Source organism: Silene latifolia, chromosome 6, assembly GCF_048544455.1.
Source record: "Silene latifolia isolate original U9 population chromosome 6, ASM4854445v1, whole genome shotgun sequence".
NCBI lineage: Eukaryota > Viridiplantae > Streptophyta > Magnoliopsida > Caryophyllales > Caryophyllaceae > Silene > Silene latifolia.
This window is the reverse complement of record NC_133531.1, coordinates 125,704,293-125,715,634: the sequence shown is the minus strand read 5'-3', so window position 1 is coordinate 125,715,634 and position 11,342 is coordinate 125,704,293. Positions and strand designations below refer to the sequence as shown.

The 11,342-nt window shown below is 35.6% G+C and overlaps 1 protein-coding gene across 1 annotated transcript; it reads left to right on the top strand.

The window, feature by feature from the left end:
- Positions 1-9,376: 9,376 nt before the first annotated feature.
- On the top strand, positions 9,377-11,127 carry LOC141588623 (protein FAR-RED IMPAIRED RESPONSE 1-like). The gene is made up of 4 exons (XM_074410055.1): positions 9,377-9,996; positions 10,102-10,258; positions 10,403-10,558; positions 11,074-11,127. Exons 1-4 carry the CDS (start codon positions 9,377-9,379, stop codon positions 11,125-11,127), a joined length of 987 nt encoding a protein of 328 aa, XP_074266156.1.
- Positions 11,128-11,342: the final 215 nt, after the last annotated feature.

The window sequence follows — 11,342 nt, the reverse complement described above, 5'->3', positions numbered from 1 at the left end:
AAATAAGATAAACAAATAAGATGTCCATATTTTTGGAAACCAATAATATGTTGCCAAACTAAAAGACTGCTCCTTTCAAAATTGTCAGTGTCTTCAATCATCATATCTATTTCTCAAGGCTTAAGAAGACTCTTTCCATCATTCTTCATCCTCATCCCCTTCCTCTTCTACCTCTTCGTCCGCTAGCTCTCCCTACGTAAAAGACAAAGCTGGAATTAGAAAGATGTTTACAAACATTAGATGTACAATAATAAAAGTGAGGATCATGCAAAATTGGGTGACACGGCGTGAATCACATTCATCTTATATAAGCCAACTGTTGTCATTTATGTTACAAAGTGAGGAATTATATCAGGTTACTACATACAATCGGTCTCATTTCTGATTCACAAATAAAGATATGTGATTCACATAATAAGACCCACGATTCATATATTGTCTCCTACACAAAATTGGACCCAGGATTCACAAATTAAGACCTGGGATTCACAAAGCAACCTCTGGGATTCTCAAAATAAGATAAACAGATGAGATGTCCAGATTTTTTAGGAAACCAATAATACGATCTAAGACTCACAAACCAAGGTCGAAACAAAACCACCTATTTTGAATGACATTAACCTAAATTAAACCATTTTTGCCACTCCAACAGATAAATAAAATACTTGATTAATATCAGATGTAGTTGCGTAGATGAATACAAACCTGATTCACTGGAGGACGGTCTGCAAAATCATATGGACAATTCCTTTTGTCGTGGTTACCCTTGCGCTTACAGTTAGCACACAACCTTTTTGCTTTTTCCGCGTTCTTGATTGCCTTATTTTTTTTGCTCACCAACTGTTTACCACAGCCTTTGTTCCTAGACACATTAGGCGGTAAGATGTTGGTTTCTTCTGGAACCTTGCAGCCCAGTAGAAGCTCAATCTGTTGTTGTTTTGTCAACGGTTGAGTGTTTCCCTCTAGTTTTGTCCTGAATTCCTTGATTAACTTGGCAAACTCTCTCACATCCGACTCTTCTTTCCTTTTGAGCATACCAACAGTTAACTGAATCTCAGACCACACCACAGACATTCCAATCTGTTTTGTACTGGTATTGTTGTATTTCTCTAACAGATTCCCATTCCAATCATAAACGTCACTTTTGAGTGCATTCTTGCTCCACCTTTGCAAAATATATTTATCAGGTATATCCTTAAACTTTCCCGAACAAACCCAAATGATGTGACTGCATAAAATACCTCTCCTTTCAAACAGTTTACATGTGCACCTTACATCATTCGTGCTTCTACTGCACTCAACTGCAAATTTTAGTCCTTTCTTTGCATCCTCAACTAACGACACTTCAAAGTTCGTCACAGGATCTGGCGGAGTGTATCCAACCAAACTGCAGGTATTTATTGAAAGCTTCACCTGGTTTTGGAACTCATAGAACATCGCATGGGTATAGCTTCTCACTGCTTGTGTCTCCCATTTTGACCCATACAGTGTTTCAGGGATTGAATTCGCATTCTCCTCTTCACGGAGCTTCAAAGACAGTGCTTTTGGTGGTCAGTGGCGCTTTCATAGCGCACCAAGAACTCAGTTAATGTCCCGTATTTGTTTTCAAACCGCTTAAAGAAACTATTAGCACTCTCTGACCTTTGTGTAGTTCGTAGTAAACCGCCCATTGGCACATTTCTGAAATAAGCGGGTATCCATGTGTGTCTATCAGCGAACTTCCCATTCAACCACGTATTGTCTTCCAAAGAGAAATCGTTCATGACTTTAAGCCACTTCTCTTCAAATTCCCCGGGCTCCAGGTCATCGTCCTATACAACACCGTTCAGACGGGTTAAAAAGTCGGTATCTCTACAAATTTTACTCCCAACCTTGTCGGTTATTTTCTTCATGATGTGCCACATGCAAAACCGATGTTTCGTTGTTTTGAACTTAGCTGCAATGAACAAAATCAAATTATCGACCGTCACCATCATTTTATAATAACTAAATTCACGCAGTTTCACATAACAAAGTCATACGATGCACTATTATGTAAATCTCAAGTCTTATCCTCCGATTCGGACTATAAATCATATAGCTTATTTTGTGAATCCTATAGCTTATTTTGTAAATCTGGGGGGTTATTTTGTGAATCTCATGTCTTATCCTCGGATTCAGACTATATAAATTTTGTGCCTTATTCGCGATATAAGTACATGAAACATATTTTTACCCCAATTTCACAAATTCATGATCTAGTTTCGCATAATAAGCACTACGATTCACATAAACAAAAAACCAATCAAATTATTACAACCATTATATTTTCCAGTGCCAACTAGAATCAACAAAACAGATGTAGGATTCACAATTTAATATGAAGTTTCACAAGTTAAGAGGTACGATTTGCAAATTTCAGAAACATACCTGAACTCGCTTTAATTATTCCCCGGTCTTCGCGGTGATGATGTAGTTAGGCTCTTTCCCACCCATAGCATTTTGCCGTAAATCGGTCAAATACCCACATGAATGACTCCTCGTTTTCATGTTCTATAAGCGCACATGCAAATGTGATTGACCTTTTATGATGGTCAATGCCCGTGAAAGGCGTGAACGTCATGTTGTACTTGTTTGTACCATAAGTTGGGTCGTATGAAACTCCATCCCCAAACAGAGCATACGCTCTTTGCATGTCACAATCCGTCCAGAAAATCCTTGTCAATGCGTTCTTGGAATCTTTTTCATAAACAAAGTGGAGCCCTTTTGTTTCAGCTAGGGTGTCTAAGCGTGATTTGAACATTTCCCCATCATGACTTCATTAGACACTTCATTTCCCTCGAAAATTTTTGAATTGCTAGATCCCCATTGCCCCGACAATTTGAAAACCACCCAATTGTTGAGTGCATAGTTGGTGTGTTAAGCTAGGACCAACATTTGCTTTTGAATGGCTGACAATCATTTGCATATGAAATTCATTGATATTTTCAGCAAGTTTCTCAAATTCCTTATTTTTCACAACACCAAGCGGGTGATTGTGACCCTCAATAAACACGTCAACCATGTACTTGTTCTCATGGAACTTGAACTTTATCATTGCTGGACAGCCCCACCTTCTAATCTTTGTTATTCTTGTGGTTGACCCTTTGTTGGAACTCTCTGCCTCTCCTCCACCTTTTTTCACCCTACGTTTAGCAGCTGGTTTTTTCGGTTTGCTCTTTGTACCACCTATTTCTGTTATTTCTGATGCAACGGATTCATCCGCCTTTTCTGCAACACCAGTTAGGGCAGGTCGTCTTTTCTTCTTATTACAGCCTTCCCGATTGCAAACCATGCACTTTGTTCTAATAATATCATCACGAAACCTTTTGCTTGAAGATTTCCTTGATTTAAACCCACAAGAAACAACGTACGTTTCATAAAACAAAGATCGCCGAGTCTAAGTCAATAAATGTTTTCCCAATCGCTGGTGTAAACTTTTCATCAATCCTATTTATCCATCGTTGGCGCCACTCGGTGTGTAAGTTATAAGAGTAGTAGGTGTGGAAATAGTTGGTCTTGTAGGGCTTGTTAAAACAAAGAGGTAGAAGCTTCACCGCAATTAACATTGGAATCAACAACTGAAAATTGTAGATTCACAAAATAAGCCAAAAGTGCAAGATAGGAGATTAACAAATAAAGTTCCACAATATTAGCATATAAGGTTCATAATCTCTGCCACAAACCAAGTTTCAGGATCTTATAGTCTATATTTCAATAAATAACCTACTAGATTCAAATAAGTAGCTCTTATATTTACAAAATAAGCACTCGATTCACAAAATAGACAATGTTAAACAATCTACGCACAAACCAAGCTTCATAATCTTATAGTCTATATTCACTAAATAACCTATCAAATTCACATAATTAGCTCTTATATTCACAAAATAAGCTATCTGATTCACAAAATAAGGAGAATAGCAAAACAATCTCAAAAAAATAACATCTCAAATTCATAAAAGATTGATGTTTCTTCGGTTCAATTAGTAAGTTTTGCCTAAAAGAGCAACATAGGAGATTCACAAATTAAGTTTCACAATATTAGCATCTAAGTTCCTCTGTCACAAACCAAGTTTCGGGATATTAGTCTATATTTTCAAAATAACCTCTCAGATGCACAAAATTAGCTCCTAGATTCGCAAATAAACTTCTCAGATTCACAAAACCAGACCAAAATAACGTCTCAAATTCATAAAATAGGGACAAAACAGAATACCTGTTGCAATAGCACTCTTATCGAGAGTCGCTTTAGTAGTATCGGGGAGTTAGACTGCAACATCGCAGGAACACTAAAATAAGTAGGACGAAATTGATAAATTTTGATCAAATTCACGAAATAACTTCTCAGATTTACAAAATTCACTCTTAGATTCACAAAATAACCTCACATATTCACAAAATCAGGATAATAGCGAAAAAAAGGAGATTACCTGTTTCAACCGCAATATTATCACCAGTTACTGTAATGTCTGTAATCTCCATTGAAATTGAAGCTGCAACGTCAATTTGAGCCTTATTAGCTCTTATATTAACAAATAAAGTTTCACAATAATAATGTTTCAAATTAATAAAATAGTAGGAACACCATAATAAGTATGACATCGACAACCATAGATAAGAAAGCATGCAATATTACTGATACAAGACAATTAAAGCATTCAATGGTGCGGACTTGTGCAAACTTTTCAGAATTTGTCATCTTATTTAGTTTTGTGTTTATCTTATTTTTATCAGATTCACATAATTAGCTCTTATATTCACAAAATAAGCACTCTAATTCACAAAATAGACAATGTCAAACAATTTCTGCCACGATCCAAGTTTCGGGATATTATAGACAGTTCATATTTTAAAAATAACCTCTCAGATGCACAAAATTAGCTCCTAGATTCGCAAAATAACCTCTCAGATTCACAAAACCTGAACAAAATAACGTCTCAAATTCATAAAATAGGGACAAAACAGAATACCTGTTGTAATAGCACTATTATCGAGAGTCGCTTGCAGATGTCTGTAATCTCCATTGCGATTAGACTCCGCAACATCGGCGATAATACCATAATAAGTAGGGCGAAATTGATTATTTTTTTATCAAATTCAGGATATTATAGCCTACATTCACGAAATAACTTCTCAGATTTACGAAATAACTTCTTAGTTTCACAATATAACCTCACATATTCACAAAATCAGGAGAATAGCAAAACAGCTTCATAAAATAGCGAAAAAAACGGAGATTACCTTTCAAAGAAGTATTATCACCGATTCTTGTAATGTCTGTAATCTCCATTGAAATTAAAGCTGCAACGTCAATTTGAGCCTTATTAATGAATGAATTATAATCAATTAATGAATGAATTAACAAAATCAACAAATTTTACACCGCGAATGACGAAATTGCTCAATTGCTCAGTTTTGATCGAATTCAAACCCTAAACTAACGAAATACTTCAGTTTTGATCCTTATAAATTTACAAAACAGTTCGATTTTGTTCAAATTTGATCATTATATCATCAATTAATGAACGAAGTTAAGAAAATCAATTTTTCATCAAATAATATGAAATTACCTGGAAATTACCTCGAAATCTTCTAAGAAATCGATTAATTTGATGAATTCGCCTCTTTGATTGTCAGAATTTGATTAATTTGATGAAATTGTCTCACAAATTTGATGATATCGCCTCTTTGTAATCGACGCCCAAATTGAGTGATTTTGAACAAAATCGAACTGTTTTGTAAATTTATAAGGATCAAAACTGAAGTATTTCGTTAGTTTAGGGTTTGAATTCGATCAAAACTGAGCAATTGAGCAATTTCGTCATTCATGTGTAAAATTTGTTGATTTTGTTAATTCATTCATTAATTGATTATAATTCATTCATTAATAAGGCTCAAATTGACGTTGCAGCTTTAATTTCAATGGAGATTACAGACATTACAGTAACTGGTGATAATACTGCTGTTGAAACAGGTAATCTCCGTTTTTTTCGCTATTTTATGAAGCTGTTTTGCTATTCTCCTGATTTTGTGAATATGTGAGGTTATATTATGAATCTAAGAAGTTATTTCGTAAATCTGAGAAGTTATTTCGTGAATGTAGGCTATAATATCCTGAATTTGATAAAAAATAATCAATTTCGCCCTACTTATTATGGTATTATCACGATGTTGCAGTCTAATCGCAATGGAGATTACAGATATCTGCAGGCGACTCTATAATAGTGCTATTACAACAGTATTCTGTTTTGTCCCTATTTTATGAATTTGAGACGTTATTTTGTTCTGGTTTTGTGAATCTGAGAGGTTATTTTGCGAATCTAGGAGCTAATTTTGTGCACCTGAGAGGTTATTTTGAAAATATAAACTGTCTATAATATCCCGAAACTTGGATCGTGGCAGAAATTGTTTGACATTGTCTATTTTGTGAATTAGAGTGCTTATTTTGTGAATATAAGAGCTAATTATGTGAATCTGATAAGTTATTTATTGAATCTGATAAAAATAAGATAAACACAAAACTAAATAAGATGACAAATTCTGAAAAGTTTGCACAAGTCCGCACCATTGAATGCTTTAATTGTCTTGTATCAGTAATATTGCATGCTTTCTTATCTATGGTTGTCGATGTCATACTTATTATGGTGTTCCTACTATTTTGTTAATTTGAAACATTATTATTGTGAAACTTTATTTGTTAATATAAGAGCTAATAAGGCTCAAATTGACGTTATGACTTCAATTTCAATGGAGATTACAGACATTACAGTAACTGGTGATAATATTGCTGTTGAAACAGGTAATCTCCTTTTTTTCGCTATTATCCTGATTTTGTGAATATGTGAGGTTATTTTGTGAATCTAAGAGTGAATTTTGTAAATCTGAGAAGTTATTTCGTGAATTTGATCAAAATTTATCAATTTCGTCCTACTTATTTTAGTGTTCCTGCTGATGTTGCAGGTCTAACTCCTGATACTACAAATGACTCCCGATAAGAGTGCTATTGCAACAGTATTCTGTTTGTCCCTATTTTATGAATTTGAGACGTTATTTTGGTCCTGTTTTGTGAATCGAGAAGTTTATTTGCGAATCTAGGAGCTAATTTTGTGCATCTGAGAGGTTATTTTGAAAATATAGACTAATATCCCGAAACTTGGTTTGTGACAGAGGAACTTAGATGCTAATATTGTGAAACTTGATTTGTGAATCTCCTATGTTGCTCTTTTTGGCAAAACTTACTAATTGAACCGAAGAAACATCAATCTTTTATGAATTTGAGATGTTATTTTTTTGAGATTGTTTTGCTATTCTCCTTGTTTTGTGAATCAGATAGCTTATTTTGTGAATATAAGAGCTAATTATGTGAATTTGATAGATTATTTAGTGAATATAGACTATAAGATTATGAAGCTTGGTTTGTGGCAGAGATTGTTTAACATTGTCTATTTTGTGAATCAGAGTGCTTATTTTGTAAATATAAGAGCTACTTATTTGAATCTAGTAGTTTATTTATTGAAATATAGACTATAAGATCCTGAAACTTGGTTTGTGGCAGAGATTATGAACCTTATATGCTAATATTGTGGAACTTTATTTGTTAATCTCCTATCTTGCACTTTTGGCTTATTTTGTGAATCTACAATTTTCGCTTGTTGATTCCAATGTTAATTGCGGTGAAGCTTCTACCTCTCTTGTTTTAACAAGCCCTACAGTACCAACTATTTCCACACATACTACTCTTATAACTTACACACCGAGTGGCGACCAACGATGGATAAATAGGATTGATGAAAAGTTTACACCAGCGATTGGGAAAACATTTATTGACTTAGACTCAAATGATCTTTGTTTTATGAAACGTATGCTGTTGCTTGTGGGTTTAAATCAAGGAAATCTTCAAGCAAAAGGTTTCGTGATGATATTATCAGAACAAAGTGCATGGTTTGCAATCGGGAAGGCTGTAATAAGAAGAAAAGACGACCTGCCCTAACTGGTGTTGCAGAAAAGGCGGATGAATCCGTTGCATCAGAAATAACAGAAATAGGTGGTACAAAGAGCAAACCGAAAAAACCAGCTGCTAAACGTAGGGTGAAAAAAGGTGGAGGAGAGGCAGAGAGTTCCAACAAAGGGTCAACCACAAGAATAACAAAGATTAGAAGGTGGGACTGTCCAAAGAATGATAAAGTTCAAGTTCCATGAGAACAAGTACATGGTTGACGTGTTTATTGAGGGTCACAATCACCCGCTTGATGTTGTGAAAAATAAGGAATTTGAGAAACTTGCTGAAAATATCAATGAATTTCATATGCAAATGATTGTCAGCCATTCAAAAGCAAATGTTGGTCCTAGCTTAACACACCAACTATGCACTCAACAATTGGGTGGTTTTCAAAATGTCGGGGCAACACAAGCAATTCAAAAATTTCGAGGGAAATGAAGTGTCTAATGAACAGTCATGATGGGGAAATGTTCAAATCACGCTTAGACACCCTAGCTGAAACAAAAGGGCTCCACTTTGTTTATGAAAAAGATTCCAAGAACGCATTGACAAGGATTTTCGGGCCGGATTGTGACATGCAAAGAGCGTATGCTCTGTTTGGGGATGGAGTTTCATACGACCCAACTTATGGTACAAACAAGTACAACATGACGTTCACCCCTTTCACGGGCATTGACCATCATAAAAGGTCAATCACATTTGCATGTGCGCTTATAGAACATGAAAACGAGGAGTCATTCATGTGGGTATTTGACCGTTTTAAAATGCGACTATGGGTGGGAAAGAGCCTAACTACATCATCACCGACGAAGACCCAAGAATAATTAAAGCGATTCCTGGTATGTTTCTGAAATTTGCAAATCGTACCTCTTAACTTGTGAAACTTCATATTAAATTGTGAATCCTACATCTGTTTTGTTGATTCTAGTTGGCACTGGAAAATATGATGGTTGTAATAATTTGATTGGTTTTTTGTTTATGTGAATCGTAGTGCTTATTATGCGAAACTAGATCATGAATTTGTGAAACTGGGGTAAAAATATGTTTCACGTACTTATATCGCGAATAAGGCACAAAATTTATATAGTCTGAATCCGAGGATAAGACATGAGATTCACAAAATAACCCCCCGCATTTACAAAATAAGCTATAGGATTCACAAAATAAGCTATATGATTTATAGTCTGAATCTGAGGATAAGACTTGAGATTTACATAATAGTGCATCGTATGACTTTGTTATGTGAAACTGCGTGAATTTAGTTATTATAAAATGATGGTGACGGTCGATAATTTGATTTTGTTCATTGCAGCTAAGTTCAAAACAAATAAACATCGGTTTTGCATGTGGCACATCATGAAGAAAATAACCGACAAGGTTGGGAGTAAAATTTGTAGAGATACCGACTTTTTAACCCGTCTGAACGGTGTTGTATGGGACGATGACCTGGAGCCCGGGGAATTTGAAGAGAAGTGGCTTAAAGTCATGAACGATTTCTCCTTGGAAGACAATACGTGGTTGAATGGGAAGTTCGCTGATAGACACACATGGATACCCGCTTATTTCAGAAATGTGCCAATGGGCAGTTTACTACGAACTACACAAAGGTCAGAGAGTGCTAATAGTTTCTTTAAGCGGTTTGAAAACAAATACGGGACATTAACTGAGTTCTTGGTGCGCTATGAAAGCGCCACTGACCACCAAAAGCACCTGCTGAAGCTCCGTGAAGAGGAGAATGCGAATTCAATCCCTAAAACACTGTATGGATCAAAATGGGAGACACAAGCAGTGAGAAGCTATACCCATGCGATGTTCTATGAGTTCCAAAACCAGGTGAAGCTTTCAATAAATACCTGCAGTTTGGTTGGATACACTCCGCCAGATCCTGTGACGAACTTTGAAGTGTCGTTAGTTGAGGATGCAAAGAAAGGACTAAAATTTGCAGTTGAGTGCAGTAGAAGCACGAATGATGTAAGGTGCACATGTAAACTGTTTGAAAGAAGAGGTATTTTATGCAGTCACATCATTTAGGTTTGTTCGGGAAAGTTTAAGGACATACCTGATAAATATATTTTGCAAAGGTGGAGCAAGAATGCACTCAAAAGTGACGTTTATGATTGGAATGGGAATCTGTTAGAGAAATACAACAATACCAGTACAAAACAGATTGGAATGTCTGTGGTGTGGTCTGAGATTCAGTTAACTGTTGGTATGCTCAAAAGGAAACAAGAGTCGGATGTGAGAGAGTGCCAAGTTAATCAAGGAATTCAGGACAAAACTAGAGGAAAACACTCAACCGTTGACAAAACAACAACAGATTGAGCTTCTACTGGGCTGCAAGGTTCCAGAAGAAACCAACATCTTACCGCCTAATGTGTCTAGGAACAAAGGTCAGGTAAACGGTTGGTGAGCAAGAAAAATAAGGCAATCAAGAACGCGGAAAAAGCAAAAAGGTTGTGTGCTAACTGTAAGCGCAAGGGTAACCACGACAAAAGGAATTGTCCATATGATTTTGCAGACCGTCCTCCAGTGAATCAGGTTTGTATTCATCTACGCAACTACATCTGATATTAATCAAGTATTTTATTTATCTGTTGGAGTGGCAAAAATGGTTTAATTTAGGTTAATGTCATTCAAAATAGGTGGTTTTGTTTCGACCTTGGTTTGTGAGTCTTAGATCGTATTATTGGTTTCCTAAAAAATCTGGACATCTCATCTGTTTATCTTATTTTGAGAATCCCAGAGGTTGCTTTGTGAATCCCAGGTCTTAATTTGTGAATCCTGGGTCCAATTTTGTGTAGGAGACAATATATGAATCGTGGGTCTTATTATGTGAATCACATATCTTTATTTGTGAATCACAGAAATGAGACTGATTGTATGTAGTAACCTGATATAATTCCTCACTTTGTAACATAAATGACAACAGTTAGCTTATATAAGATGAATGTGATTCACGCCGTGTCACCCAATTTTGCATGATCCTCACTTTTATTATTGTACATCTAATGTTTGTAAACATCTTTCTAATTCCAGCTTTGTCTTTTACGTAGGGAGAGCTAGCGGACGAAGAGGTAGAAGAGGAAGGGGATGAGGATAAAGAATGATGGAAAGAGTCTTCTTAAGCCTTGAGAAATAGATATGATGATTGAAGACACTGACAATTTTGAAAGGAGCAGTCTTTTAGTTTGGCAACATATTATTGGTTTCCAAAAATATGGACATCTTATTTGTTTATCTTATTTTGTGAATTTGAGAGGTTCTTTTGTGAATGTAAGAGGTTGTTTTATGAATCTTAAATCTTAATATATACAAAAGTCCT